The 14,355-nt window shown below is 41.9% G+C and overlaps 3 protein-coding genes across 10 annotated transcripts; all 3 read right to left on the bottom strand.

Annotated features, from left to right (window-relative positions):
- Window positions 1-597: 597 nt before the first annotated feature.
- Window positions 598-4,656, bottom strand: LOC133136973 (zinc finger protein 892-like). The gene is made up of 3 exons (XM_061254887.1): window positions 4,115-4,656; window positions 3,419-3,507; window positions 598-2,785 (listed from the first exon to the last, which is right to left on the bottom strand). The coding sequence occupies exons 1-3, from the start codon at window positions 4,374-4,376 to the stop codon at window positions 1,469-1,471; spliced, it is 1,668 nt and encodes a 555-aa protein (XP_061110871.1). The 5' UTR covers window positions 4,377-4,656; the 3' UTR covers window positions 598-1,468.
- Window positions 4,657-5,065: 409 nt separating this feature from the next.
- On the bottom strand, window positions 5,066-7,827 carry LOC133136974 (zinc finger protein 252-like). Of its 6 annotated transcripts, none has more exons than XM_061254893.1 (3): window positions 7,360-7,827; window positions 6,667-6,752; window positions 5,066-6,502 (listed from the first exon to the last, which is right to left on the bottom strand). In XM_061254893.1, the coding sequence occupies exon 3, from the start codon at window positions 6,491-6,493 to the stop codon at window positions 5,222-5,224; it is 1,272 nt and encodes a 423-aa protein (XP_061110877.1). In that variant the 5' UTR covers window positions 6,494-6,502; window positions 6,667-6,752; window positions 7,360-7,827; the 3' UTR covers window positions 5,066-5,221. The 6 variants fall into 6 exon arrangements, with proteins under 6 accessions (XP_061110877.1, XP_061110876.1, XP_061110872.1 ...); XM_061254892.1 differs by having other exon boundaries at window positions 6,678-6,752; XM_061254888.1 differs by having other exon boundaries at window positions 7,446-7,827.
- Window positions 7,828-9,507: 1,680 nt separating this feature from the next.
- Window positions 9,508-12,817, bottom strand: LOC133136975 (zinc finger protein OZF-like). Of its 3 annotated transcripts, none has more exons than XM_061254896.1 (3): window positions 12,367-12,817; window positions 11,703-11,788; window positions 9,508-11,009 (listed from the first exon to the last, which is right to left on the bottom strand). In XM_061254896.1, exons 2-3 carry the CDS (start codon window positions 11,726-11,728, stop codon window positions 9,710-9,712), a joined length of 1,326 nt encoding a protein of 441 aa, XP_061110880.1. In that variant the 5' UTR covers window positions 11,729-11,788; window positions 12,367-12,817; the 3' UTR covers window positions 9,508-9,709. The 3 variants fall into 3 exon arrangements, with proteins under 3 accessions (XP_061110880.1, XP_061110879.1, XP_061110881.1); XM_061254895.1 differs by having other exon boundaries at window positions 9,508-10,978; window positions 12,367-12,812; XM_061254897.1 differs by having other exon boundaries at window positions 9,508-10,978; window positions 11,714-11,788; window positions 12,367-12,808.
- Between the last annotated feature and the right edge of the window lie 1,538 nt (window positions 12,818-14,355).

Below are 14,355 nucleotides of genomic sequence, written 5' to 3'. Positions count from 1 at the left end.
TGGACGTGAGGACCATTCATTTCCGCAAGTCGATGGCGTAATAATTTACCGTAAATACTGAGTAAAAATTGCAGTAACAAATAAACCATAGATCCCATCGCTAACTGCTGCATGCGTACCATTTGTGTCAATGCATTTAATTAATTTAAAAAGAATAAACGATGCCAATAACAATGAATGAATGCATAGGAATAAATAGACATTAATAAATATGTGGCATTGTGGCCTATTGAAATGTACATGTTTCCTGGAAAATTCAGCAGAACCATTTAGCGGTTGCTCCACTTGGGCCAGTCTGTATCTTGGTGTCAAAACTCCAATAACAACAGTATTGTAAGTACAGTGAGGTCTGTAAGTATTTGGACAGTGGTATACTTTCTGTTATTTTGGGTCTTCCCTCCAGCTCATTGTATTTGAAATGAAACAATGAAGATGAGGTTAAAATGCAGACTGTCACCTTTAATTTGAGGGCATACATCCATGGCCTACTTGACATCATTGGCACAACTCTGGTCCTCATGTTGACAAACAGCAATAACAGTCACTGGCAATCAAAAGTCAAAACCACACTTTTAATGAAAACATTTTCCTTTTATTAAAGCCACAGAAAGGGAAACACTGATGCTTGATGTTACGTTATGTTTTCATGAATTCATTCATTCATTCATTATCCTAACACGCTTATCCTGAACAGGCTCGCAGGGGGGCTGGAGCCTATCCCAGCATACATTGGGCGAAAGGCAGGAATACACCCTGGACGGGTCGCCAGTCCATCACAGGGCACACACACACACCATTCACTCACACACTCATACCCACAGGCAATTTAGACTCTCCAATCAGCCTAACCTGCATGTCTTTGGACTGGGGAAGGAAACCGGAGTACCCGGAGGAAACCCACGCAAACACGGACAGAGAGTCCCCGGCCGACGGGGATTCGAACCCAGGACCTCCTTGCTGTGAGGCGGCAGTGCTACCCACCGCAACATCCGTGCCGCCTACTCATGAATTATGTGACCAAATTTTACTTTAACCTCAAATATCTGACTAATATACAGATTAGTAACGAATACCATTCCAATCAGAGAGGTTCATTTCACCAGTGAAGTCTTATGAGTTTGAGGGGCCTTTAAATAAAATTAAGTCATTTAACATTACATTACATTACATTAATGGCATTTGGCAGACGCTCTTATCCAGAGCGACGTACAAAGTGCAAAGTGCATACCCATAACCAGAGGTAAGTGTGCTGAAAGACCCTTGAGGGAAGTACAATTTCAACTGCTACCTGTACAACAAAGATAAGGACCAGGGGCCTATTTGATCATCATTTATTTACATTTATTAATTTTTTAATCGTAATACCGCAACACGCAAATGTACGAACAAACCCCCTTACCTAGCCAGACACTGCTTACCTAGCCGAACTAAACATCCTGATACACAAGTAAATCACAGAAAGACAACATTAGTTGCAGCTGTGTGGTTTCACTCGCGCGTGAATCTTCTGGTGTGCAACGAGGGTACGCTGGTGAGCGAAGCTCTTCGCACACTGGGTGCAGTGATACGGGCGCGTTCGTGCGTGAGTTTTATAGTGTTCTCGTAGGCTGGCTCGCCGGGCGAATCCCTTCCCACACTGACCGCAAGTGAATGGTTTTTCTCCCGTATGCGTTCGCTGGTGCATTGAGAAAGTAGACTGTTGGGCAAAACACATCCCACAGTTTGTACAGCGGAAAGGTTTCTCGCCAGTGTGAATTCGCAGATGTGTGATAAGATTGGAGCTCTGGCTGAATCGCTTCCCACAGTGAGTGCAGCTGTATGGTTTCTCCCCCGTGTGGATTCTCTTGTGAACTACAAGATGACAGCGGTGTTCAAAGCTCTTTCCACAATGTGTACAACAGAACAGTTTCTCTGTCATGCTAGGCCTGCTTAGAGTCTTGTCCTCCCAATCTCTGAAAGCGCTGGCACTCAGAGTAGAGCTGGTCTCATACCGAGAGCCTGAGTGTGGCTGGGCTGGGCTCTCACTGCCTCTCGTGTGTTTTACTGAGGGTCCATGTTGCTGCTGCTGGGGCAGTAATGTCTGATTCTCTCTCTCCACTGTGTGCACAAGTCTCTCTCTGTACTGACCCTGCTGTGTGTGAATGGCCTCTGATCTGAGCTCCTCACTGCCAGCAGACGGCCTCTCACCAATCTTATCAAACTCTGTAAAATATGAAGGCCCAAAAGGGGACAGTGTGTTTCCAGACACTTCCATGGTGGCAGGAGCATATTGTAGCTGTGTGTGAATTGACAAACTCTGTGAGCACTGTTCTGTAGTGTTAGAACAAACTGGATCATCAGTCTCTAGGTCACTGTCCTCTTGGGTAAAGGAAGTCCATAACTGACTGTCTCTCTCATACATCACATACTCAGAGCCCAGATTGTTGAGTCTTCCTGCACTGTGTTCACATCCTGTCTGATTGAGTCTCTGGGCTACATGCTCTTCCTCTTGCTCTGCCTTCACCACAAACTCCAGTCCACTGAGCTCCTCATCACCGTGTCCACACCTGTGCTGCTCACTCAGCTCCTCTGGGTCTCCTACAGGTGTGGGCTCTGTGTCCAGTTTCTTCACATCGTCTACAGGTGTGGGCTGTGTTACCTGTTCCTCTTCCACAGGTGTGGGCCGTGGGTCCAGTTTCTTCCCATCTCCTACAGGTGTTGGCTGTGGGTCACTGTAACACAAGTCCTCTTCCAGTTTCTCCTGCTTGATAAGAACTGGTTCAGTCCTGACCTCCACGTCTGGAGACTGTAACAGAGGAGGCCAGAGATTACTCTGAGTGTACCCTAGCAGTTGGTGATAACTGAAGGTCTATTAAATAAAATAACATTGTATTTGTAATATGTAGGGATGCAGATACCAGAGCAGAGCAGAATTAAACGGAACCATATAATCTTAAATCTTTTCTTAACACAAGCTTGAAAATGACCTATCTAAATCAAAATGATAACTATTCTTGAACACTTTGGAGAACATGCATAATCCTGGTGTCTTCTGAAAGATAACCCTTTTGGAGTTGTCTTCCAAGAGTCTGAATTAGTCTAAATATTACTAAAACAAAGTTACAGAAGCTCAAACACAGTGGAAGTGGAAGCTTTTTTTTCTCACAAAGTATTTTCTGTTTTTTAGTGGATGTAGATTATTGTGGCTTTAGAAACTATTACGCATTTAATTTGCTGGACCCTTGCTGTGAAAATAACACTGCCATGTGGATTTCCAAAATGAGGTCCCCTCAGCATTTGTTTTGCCAATCAACATGTTACAAAATGAATTTTAATTCTACCAGCACATTGCCAGCTATCTAATAAAACTTTGCACAATAGTAACAATTTGCATAGTGATCCGATTCCTAGTGAGAAATTACTATAAAGGTGTGTCTACCTCTTCCACACCTGCAGGTTCTCCATCTCTTCTCAGACCGAAGCTGCACTCCTGCCCACCAAAGACCCTCTCTGTCCACTGCTCTTCCACTGCATGAAAAGATAATTGGATGTATACAATTTCTTTGTTAATATGAGAAATACATATGTAGGCTACTCATGGACCAAGTTATTAGGGAATCATTCAGACAGCCTCCCAGCCCATCCCAAAAGCAGTCCCTCTCTTTAGGTTGTGGTGTTTGTCTTGTTTCGGGTTTACTTCTTAAAACTTGTTATGGATGTAGTCTCTGTGTATACTGTCGTGTGTGTGTATTTGTGTCTCTACAGCTTGTACTATGATTCTTGATTACCTTGGTTAATTTGCACGACCGTGTGCCATAGCGAAATCGCACCTTTACTGTTGGCAATTTCTGACATTAATGTTTAAATTGATCAAGTGAATGCACTTCTGGCTGTTTCTTCCTATTTTGAAGGGTGTTCTGGATGCGAGCACTCGCTACAGGATTGTGATGTGATATTTAACCTTCATTAAAAATACTAAATGTTAAGGAAGAGCCATTTAAGATGAAACAGTCCAGTCGGAGACACTATATTTTTCCAAATTACAAAAAGGAAAGAAACCGCAGCGTTTCTGTATGTCAATAGTTTAAAATTTAAAATCATCACAGAGAGCATAACAATAAATCCTCATATTCACCGAAAACTTGGACTCCAACGGATCGAGTGTTGACAGGCTTCTCGCGCGATCCTGGCATTTCCTCTTTTTGTCGTGGCACCGTCCTCAGGTCCTGCTGCAACAACTTTTTCAGCTCTTCATTCTCATTTAAACTCCTCACTATTTTCGAACACAAAACTGAGGAGCTGTCGTCAAAAAGTTTGCCAATTTCTGCTATAGCTGATTTTGTCATGATTTCCATAATGGTGGTTATCTGTGTTTGAAAATGAGCATAATCCGTCATTTTACCAAACAATTTTACTCCACCTTTTAAAACAGCATTAATTTTTTTCGTAGCCACGTTGATGAGGAATGGAACGATCAATCAGGTTCCGTTGATGACTTTGTTAACCGAGATGGTAACAACCATGGTAACAGCTACGTTGGTGGAGATCATTTATTTTCGCAGGTTGATGACGAAAAATGTACCGTAAATACAGAGTTAAAAACGCAACATTATGCGAGAGGACTTCTGGACTTTCCACCCAGCCGACTGAAATGGTTTTACAGGAGAAAAAAAACGGTTATATAGCATATAAGCATGATATAATTTACAGAAAGAATCAGCAGGAGCTCCCCATGTGCCAGTCTGTATCCTGGATAAAAATACAGCATTGGTCTTTGTGTAGGACAAGCACATACTTGTAGTCACTAGAAGTGAGCTGCAATGTTCCATCAAAATGTGAGGTTGTCGGATCATGTAATACACTTGGAAATTTGTATTGTGCAATCTAATGTGTGTAAAAACAGCAGTACAGCAGCATGACTGCAAGTACGACAGGGCGTGGTTTCTGCCTCTGGTGCCTTCTGTCTTCTGGGGGGGGGGGGGTGTGCTGGATGTTCAGCTTGAACAAAAAAAAAAGAAGTGAAAACTGCAATTTTATTTTAAACACTTTTTATTACAGCCACATGAATGGAAAAACTCATGTTTGATTAAGTCACAAATGTGTCAACAAAGTATTTTTAACGCAAATATTGTGACAAAAAAGATTAATGCATAGCGTTTCAATGAAAGCTGTTTATTCCAACGGTGAAACCTAAAAGAGTTTGGAGGGTTTTAAAATAATAATTTAGAACTGTATTCTCACACTAGTTACAGCTCCATGGTTTCACTCTTGCATGAATCCTCACGTGTGCAACAAGAGTAGTCTTCTGAGAGAAACTCTTCCCACACAGGGTGCAGTGATATGGTTTCTCTCCTGTATGAATTCTTTGGTGCACAACAAGAGTGGCCTGTTGAGCAAAACTCTTCCCACACAGTGTGCAGGGATACGGTCTCTCTCCTGTATGAATCCTCTGGTGCGCTCTAAGATTAGCTCCCTGAGAAAAACTCTTCCCACACTGTCTGCAAACAAATGGTTTATCTCCACTGTGAACCATCTCATGTTTTACAAGATTACCTTTGAGATTGAAACACTTCCCACACTGTGTGCAGCTGTACGGTTTCTCTCCTGTGTGAATTCGCTGATGTGATGAGAGATAACTACAGCGATTAAATGTCTTCCCACAATATGTGCAAATGAACAGTTTCTTTCCAAAGTCAGCTTGTGCACCAGTCTTGCCCTTCTTCCCAGTGTTGGAAACCCTGGTACTCAGAGTAGAGCTGGTCTCATACTGAGAGCCTGAGTGTGGCTGGGCTGGGCTCTCACTGCCTCTCATGTGTTTTACTGAGGGTCCATGTTGCTGCTGCTGGGGCAGTAATGTCTGATTCTCTCTCTCCACTGTGTGCACAAGTCTCTCTCTGTACTGACCCTGCTGTGTGTGAATGGCCTCTGATCTGAGCTCCTCACTGCAAGCAGACGGCTTCTCACCCATCGTATCAAACTCCTCAACATATGAAGCCCCAAAAGAGGACAGTGTGTTTCCAGAGACTTCCATGGTGGCAGGAGCATGTTGAAGCTGTGTGTGAATTGACAGATTTTGTGAGTATTGCTCTAAGGCATTAGAACAAACTGGATCATCAGTCTCTATGTCACTGTCCTCTTGGGTAATGGAAGTCCATAGCTGACTTTCTCTCTCATACATTACATACTCAGAGCCCAGATTGTTGAGTCTTCCTGCACTGGGTTCACATCCTGTCTGACTGAGTTTCTGGGCTACATGCTCTTCCTTTTGCTCTGCCTTCCACACAAACTCCAGTCCACTGAGCTCCTCATCACCGTGTCCACACCTGTGCTGCTCACTCAGCTCCTCTGGGTCTCCTACAGGTGTGGGCTCTGTGTCCGGTTTCTTCCCATCTCCTGCAGGTGTGGGCTGTGTTACCTGTTTCTCTTCTACAGGTGTGGGCTGTGGGTCACTGTATCGCAAGTCCTCTTCCAGTTTCTCCTGCTTGATGAGAACTAGTTCATTCCTGACCTCCATGTCTATAGACTGCAACAGAGGAGGCAACAAATTTCTCTGAATGTATCCCAGAAGTTGGTGACAACTGAATAGCTATTAAATAAAATAACATTTAGCAGTATTTATAGTGTATAAATGGGGAAACAGAGTGGTATCTGGTTCCTAGTGTGAAATGACTGTAAAGGTGTGTCTACCTCTTCCACACCTGCAGGTTCTCCATCTCTTCTCAGACCGAAGCTGCACTCTTGACCAAAGACTCTTTCTCTCTGCTGCTCTTCCACTGCATGACAGGAAGAATGGATGGATATAATTGATTTATATGAGAAATAACACAAATGTACAATAATGATGTGTGTAATATTACCTTACATGGACCAAGTTAGTAGAGAATCATTCAGACAGCCTCAGTGCTCAGTCCGATTCCCACCCCAAAGCTACCCCTCCCCTTCATGTTATGGAATTGTATCTGTGTGTATTTACAACTGGTATGTTGATACCATCGTTAACTTACACTCGTGCTATGTTGATGATAAATCATTACTCTTTGTCATGGGAATTGTGTTGGCCAGGTCTGGCGCTATTGTTTGTATTAACCCGTTTCTCCCATATTGTAAGGTGTTCTTACCACTAAATGGCTGCAATGTGACATAAATGGTAATGGCATGTCAAATATTTTTAGCATTTTTGGGCACACCTATTTTCCAGGTATGGGGCCAACAGCAATCAATATATTTCCTCAACATATGTTGATGTACACCGCAACGAATCTTGGAGATAAAATCTTTATTAGAACATGATTTACAGGTTGCTGGAAATGCTGGAGTGGAATGAAACAAGAGCGAAAGAAGAAACAACCCCAGTGTAGACGGTATATTTTCCCAACTTACATGAAAGAAAGAAACCATATCATGCCTTCTGCTTCAAAAGCAACGACCTCACCACATATCATAGAATAACAAATACTCAAATTCACCGAAAACTTGAACTCCAACAGATCGAGTGTTTACAGGATTCTCACGCGCTCCCTCTTTCTGTCCTCCCGACGTCCTCCGCTCGTGCCGCAGCATCTGTAGCTTGTTTTTCAGCGCTTCATTCTCATTTAAACTCCGAGATATTTTCAAACACAGAGCCGAGCAACTGTCGTCAAAAAGTTTAGTAATTTCTTCTATCGCTGACTTTGTCATGATTTCCATAATTGTTATTATCTGTGATTGAAAATGAACAGAAGTCGCCATTTCACCAAGCGATTTTACTTCACCTTTTAAATATCTTAATATAACAGTTTTTTTTTCCTTAGCCACCCAGACGAACAACTATCAATCACGAGCCGTGGTTGGATTTACTAGCAGAGCCGGTAGCAGCTAAATTGGACGTGAGGACCATTCATTTCCGCAGGTCATTGTCGTAATAATTTACCGTAAATACTGAGTAAAAATTGCAACAACAAATAAACGATAGATCCCATCGCCTACCGCCACATATTAAATCTGCCCAAAACATAGATGTTTTTAAATCCTTGTTAAAAACCCACCTTTTTAGTGAGGCCTTTATGTCAGACATAAATGGGGAATCCAGATAATGTACATGTATTTAATTTAATTTAATTTAATTTCATTTCATTTCATTTCATTTCATTTCTTTTTATCTCATTTTATTTCATTTTATCTTTAATTTTATTGCCTGGTTTTGTACAGCACTTTGGTCAACCATGGTTGTTTTAAATGTGCTTTATAAATAAAGTTTATTATTATTATTATTATTATTATTATTATCCCTAACTGCTGCATGCGTACCATTTGTGTCAATGCATTTAATTAATTAAAAAAGAATAAACGATGCCAATAACAATGAATGAATGCATAGGAATAAATAGGCACAAATAAATATGTGGCATTGTGGCATATTGAAATGTACATTCTTCCTGGAAAAATCGGCAGAACCATTTAGCGGTTGCTCCACTAGGGCCAGTCTGTATCTTGGATCATCCTTGTGATAAAATCACCATCAGTATGTAGGATAACCAGACTTGCTGGAATTAGTAGTAAGCTACAATACCTCCAATGGGCCTGCAAAATGTGTGGTTGCCAGGTCATGTGTAACCACTTGGAACATTTTAATGTGCAATTCAATGGGTGTCAAAACTCCAATAACAACAGTATTGTAAGTACAGTGAGATCTGTAAGTATGGTATAATCTCTGTTCCACTTCTATAGGTGTGGGCTGTGGGTCACTGTAACACAAGTGTTATAATGAGTGTACTGTTTATTTAAGGACATACAAGGAAGCAAAGCTAGCGCACCTGCACAGTGCGCAAATTCTCTTTCTGTCACGGAAGTTAAGAAGTTGGTTCCTCTTTTAATAATTTTTTTTGTATCGTTAAAGCGACAACTCTCCTTTTCCAGTTTTACTCATCTGTTCGTGTATGATCGGGTTTATGCGCCGTAGTGGCCATGTATGGTATCGCCATCGCGACATTTAATAAAGCTGCATCTTCTAGTACCGCCAGTCTGTTTGAACTGCGTCTCCAACGGTCAGTGAAAACGAGCGAAGATGCAAACCAAAGCGTTACTAAGTGGATTTCTAAATTAGCACAATTCTTCAGCCAGGACAGACAACTACATAGTGAAATCAGCTGGCTGCATTCATGGGTGGAAGAAACACAGGGAAGGAATTTAACTTTCTGACCCCTAGACTTTTGGTTCGACAGAAAGAATCAGCAGAACCATTTTGCTGAAGCTCCCTGTGTGCCAGTCTGTATTCTGGATCGTCCCAGGGATAAAGATTCGTCATTGGTCTTTGAGTAAGACAAGCACAGACAGGCAGTCACCAGAAATTAGCTGCAAAACACAAATGTTCCCTCAAAATGTGAGGTTGCTGGATCATATAACACACTTGGACATTTGTATTGTACAGTCCAACGTGTGTCAAAGCTGCAGCATGGCAGCAAGTATGACAGGGCTAGCGTGGTTGGTGCCTTCTGTCTTTTGGGTGGGGGGGGTGCCAATGTTCGGGTCAAATAAAAGTCAAAACTACAATTTTAATTTAAACACGTTTAATTTTATTACAGCCACATGAATGGAAACACTCGTGCTTGATGTAGTCACATGTTTTAACTCAAATATTGTGCCAAATACATAGCGTTTCAATGAATGCTGTTTATTTCAACAGTGAAACCTGAAGAATTTGAAGGGCTTTAAAATAATAATTTAAAACTATATTCTCACAGTAGTTACAGCTCTATGGTTTCACTCTTGTGTGAATCCTCTCGTGTGCAGCAAGAGTAGACTTCTTAGAGAAACTCTTCCCACACAGGGTGCAGTGATGTCTCTCTCCTGTATGAATTCTTTGGTGCACAATAAGAGTGGCCTGTTGAGCAAAACTCTTCCCACACAGTGTGCAGGGATATGGTCTCTCTCCTGTATGAATCCTCTGGTGTGCTCTAAGGTTAGCTCCCTGAGCAAATCTCCTCCCACACAGTGTGCAACCAAATGGTTTATTCCCGCTGTGAACCCTCTCATGTTTTACAAGATTACCTTTGAGACTGAAACACTTCCCACACTGTGTGCAGCTGTACGGTTTCTCTCCTGTGTGAATTCGGTGATGTGAGGTGAGATAACTACAGCGATTAAAAGTCTTTCCACAATATGTGCAAATGAACAGTTTCTTTCCAAAGTCAGCTTGTTCTTTAGTTTTGTCCATCATCCCAGTGTTGAAAGCACAGGCACTCAGAGTAGAGCTGGTCTCATACTGAGAGCCTGAGTGTGGCTGGGCTGGGCTCTCACCGCCTCTCATGTGTTTTACTGAGGCTCCATGTTGCTGCTGCTGGGGCAGTAATGTCCGATTCTCTCTCTCCACTGTGTGCACAAGTCTCTCTCTGTACTGACCCTGCTGTGTGTGAATGGCCTCTGATCTGAGCTCCTCACTGCAAGCAGACAGCTTCTCACCCATCTTATCAAACTCCTCAACATATGAAGCCCCAAAAGAGGACAGTGTGTTTCCAGAGACTTCCATGGTGGCAGAAACATGTTGCAGCCGTGTGTGAACTGACAGATTCTGTGAGCAATGCTCTGTAGCATTAGAACACACTGGATCATCAGTGTCTACATCACTGTCCTCTTGGGTAAAGGAAGTCCATAGCTGACTGTCTCTCTCATACATTACATACTCAGAGCCCAGATTGTTGAGTCTTCCTGCACTGTGTTCACATCCTGTCTGATTGAGTCTCTGGGCTACATGTTCTTCCTCTTGCTCTGCCTTCACCACAAACTCCAGTCCACTGAGCTCCTCATCACGGTGTCCACACCTGTGCTGCTCACTCAGCTCCTCTGGGTCTCCTACAGGTGTTGGCTCTGTGTCTGGTTTCTTCCCATCGTCTCCAGGTGTGGGATGTGTTAGCCGTTGTTCTTCCACAGGTGTGGGTTGTGGATCTCTGCAACACAAGCCCTCTTCCAGTTTCTCCTGCTTGATAAGAACTGGTTCAGTCCTGACCTTCTCCACATTTGCAGACTGCAACAGAGGAGCCCAGCAGTTTGTGAGACTGGAATGTGTATTAAATCAAAGAACATTTAGCAGTATTACTGTATTGAAGGGAAGAGTATTTTAGAAATTTGTCTAACCAATGTATAACCAACTTGAGAGGCCTGAAAGCCTCCTGTCAAGCCTCTCAAGAGACAGGTATTGCAACAGTCCCAAGTTCAAGGCATCTTTCCCTATCTCCCTCATGCCAACAAGAAGTCAAAATATAGCATTCAAGTATGTGTGTGTTTCTCTTTCTCTCCCTCTCTCTCACACATTGCAGGCCCTGTAGCCTTTGACCCATTTCCATCCCAGTCTGTATGCATGTTATCATCATAGCACCAGAGGGAAAACATATGACTCTGAGAGTCCAATTCATTCATTTCTAATTCTGAACCGGTCTGTGTAACGTTGAAGATTTGGGGTCACCGTGTGCTGCCTTCACCTCGATAGTGTTTAGGTGTGCAGACCGAGAATCCAGAGCAGGACAGAATGAAGCTGAATCTGACAATGCACCACATTCCGAGCTTTAATAAGCAACTGTGAATATTGCATAAAAGTATCATGCTCTTTGTCGACCACATCACAAACTTTCAGCCAACCATCACATATCTCTTGTAGCACATCCTCGGAAAATTAAACATTTCACAATCTTAACAGTTTGCTAATTTGATATCTAGTTCCAAGCGAGAAATGACTGTAAACGTGTGTCTACCTCTTCCACACCTGCAGGTTCTCCATCACTTCTCAGATTGAAGCTGCACTCCTGCCCAAAGACTCTCTCTCTGCATTGCTCTTCCACTGCATGAAAGGATGATAGGATGTATAAAATTGATTTAAATTACAAATAAATATGTAGCCTACAGTTATATTGTGAGTAATGTAAATTTACTACATGGACCACCAAGTTGGTAGGGAATCAGACAGCCTGAGTGCCCCTCTGGCAAAATCCCCAAATCAGCCCCAAACTTTAGTTCATGGTTTTTGTCATGGTTTAAGGTTTCTTTTCTTGGAACTGGTTATGGATGTACTCAGTGTGTATTTACTGTAGCCTGTGTTCATTCACAACAGGTACCAGAGCTTGCACTCGTGTCAGAACAAAGTCGCATCGTTTGACCGACTCGCTGGGATAGGAATGTTGTTGCGTTGGCCATTTCTGGCACTATTGTTTGTATTAACCGACTGAAAGCACTTCTGTTTCTCCGATTTTGTAAGGGGTTCAGGATGAAATCACTCGCTATATGACTGTAATGTGGCATTTGGACTTCATTTTCCCAAATTATGAAAAGAAAAGTATTGTCACAGTATTGTCTGCATATCAGTATTTCAAAATGACCACAGATACCATTAACTAAACAACAATAAATTCTCATATTCACCGAAAACCTGGACGCCAACGGATCGAGTGTTGATAGGATTCTCACGCGGTCCTGACATTTCCTCTTTTCGCCGTGGCTCCATCCTCAGGTCCTGCTGCAACAACTTTTTAAACGCTTCATTCTCATTTAAACTCCTCGCTATTTTCAAACATAAAACTGAGCAACTGTCGTCAAAAAGTTTGGCAATTTCTTCTATCGCTGACTTTGTCAAGATTTCCATAACGGTGGTAATTTGCGTTTGAAAATGAGCATAATTCGTCATTGTACCAAACGATTTTACTCCACCGATTAAATGCCTCAATAAAACAGGAATTATATTTTTGTAGCCACCTTGATATAGAATGAAACTAACGATTGGCAGCCGTAGCTGGAGTACCCAGCTGAGACGCGATCAACCAAGTTGTTGGTGAAAAGCATTTTTTTTCGCAAGTTGATGACGTAATAACGTACCGTAAATACTCAGTAAGAAATGTAACAAAATTAACAGAGCCTATCGCAAACTGCGGTGTGCTTACCATTCGCGAAAATGCGTTCAATCTCATGAGAATAAACGATGCCAGTTAAAATGACTAAGGGATATGAATAAATATGGACATTAATGAATATGTGGAAGATTAACAGTGCTGGAAAATCCAAGGTCTAAATGTAAAAATCCTCCCCACTACTTAATTCCAATCACGTTGTAATGGGTGTACTGTTTCTTTAAGGATATACAAGAAAGCAGGCTAGCGCCCCTGCGCAGTGTGCAAATTCTTTCTGTCACTGAATTTAAAGGTACAATAGGTAATTTCGGACTACTAACGGTCAAGAGAGGAATTACAGCAACAAACACCCTCAAACGGCAACATGCACTATTTTGGAAAATTGAGTGGCAAACGGAACAGTCTGCTATCTTTTCGTAGTGCTCTCGTAATAAAATGTTCCCCGAACAGGTGACTTTATGAAATGTTGACTTTAGTGTGCTGCACAAGACTACTGATATGTTTTGTCTTTTTGAAGTTTTCACTTTAGCGAAAAAACTATATTATGAGCAAGCCACTTAATTGGTTATGGAACTAGCTGGCTATATAACGTAGATATGATTGTGTGCCACAAAGGATGCAACTGCAACTTACAGTTTAAGACAAATAAAGGTTTAGCTAAACATGCATGATTGAACACGTAAAGAGATAAAAAAAGAAAGTGTAGCTGCCCAAATTACACTCCAGACAAGCTATCCCTGAAACTCTGTATACTATTGCTTATTATCCAAGCAAAGAACATATCTAGTTATCAAACGATACCAGTTCGTTATCGGTAGCAACAAGCAAATTAGCTATTAGTTGGCTACTATATTCATATATTTGTAAATTCGTCAAGCTAACTATTGCTAATCTGCTTGGTGCTACCGATAGCGAACTGCTATTGTTTTATAACTACATATGTAGTCTTCGCTTGGATAATAAGCAATAGTATACATAATTCCAGTGATAAGCTTGTCTGGAGTGCAATTTGGGCAGCTACATGCGAACGATCTGAATAAGCCCCCAGGCCATTGGCTGTGGCAATTAGAACCAATTTTCAACCAATGAGCTTTAATTATTGTACCGCAGTACAATGTTTTGGTACAGAGTGGAGGCCTGTCAACTATATTTTGAAACCAGAATTTAAGCTCTATGAACACAGGCAGAGGGTGAATCAACATGTCGGTGAGCCTTTTTCAATGATAGGAAGGGATTTACAATGGTCTTGTAAAAATGTTTTAACACAAATCTTACCTATTGTAACCTTAAGTTGGTTCCTCTTTTAATTTCATTTCATTTTTTTAACCGATAAAGCAAAGACTCTCCTTTTCTAGTTTTACTAATCTTCGTGTACGATCAGGTTTGTGTGCCGTCGTGGTCAGGCATGTTATTGTCATCGCGACATTTAATAAAGCTGCATCTTCTAGTACCGCCAGTCTGTTTGACCTGCGTCTTCAACGGTCAGTGAAAACGAGCGAAGATGCAA

This window comes from Conger conger, chromosome 9 (assembly GCF_963514075.1).
Source record: "Conger conger chromosome 9, fConCon1.1, whole genome shotgun sequence".
NCBI lineage: Eukaryota > Metazoa > Chordata > Actinopteri > Anguilliformes > Congridae > Conger > Conger conger.
Note: the sequence above shows the minus strand (reverse complement) of the source record. Positions and strands in the feature narration are given on the sequence as shown.

Coding starts and splice junctions, on each gene's coding strand:
- LOC133136973 (XM_061254887.1), bottom strand. CDS start 4,376: ATGACGGATTATGCTCATTTTCAAACACAGATAACCACCATTATGGAA. Junction 3,508..4,114: donor CGTTGGAGTCCAAGTTTTCG/GTGAATATGAGG, acceptor CTTTTCATGCAG/TGGAAGAGCAGTGGACAGAG. Junction 2,786..3,418: donor AACCTGCAGGTGTGGAAGAG/GTAGACACACCT, acceptor CCTCTGTTACAG/TCTCCAGACGTGGAGGTCAG.
- LOC133136974 (XM_061254888.1), bottom strand. CDS start 7,707: ATGGCGACTTCTGTTCATTTTCAATCACAGATAATAACAATTATGGAA. Junction 6,753..7,445: donor TGTTGGAGTTCAAGTTTTCG/GTGAATTTGAGT, acceptor CCTGTCATGCAG/TGGAAGAGCAGCAGAGAGAA. Junction 6,503..6,666: donor AACCTGCAGGTGTGGAAGAG/GTAGACACACCT, acceptor CCTCTGTTGCAG/TCTATAGACATGGAGGTCAG.
- LOC133136975 (XM_061254895.1), bottom strand. CDS start 12,628: ATGACGAATTATGCTCATTTTCAAACGCAAATTACCACCGTTATGGAA. Junction 11,789..12,366: donor CGTTGGCGTCCAGGTTTTCG/GTGAATATGAGA, acceptor CCTTTCATGCAG/TGGAAGAGCAATGCAGAGAG. Junction 10,979..11,702: donor AACCTGCAGGTGTGGAAGAG/GTAGACACACGT, acceptor CCTCTGTTGCAG/TCTGCAAATGTGGAGAAGGT.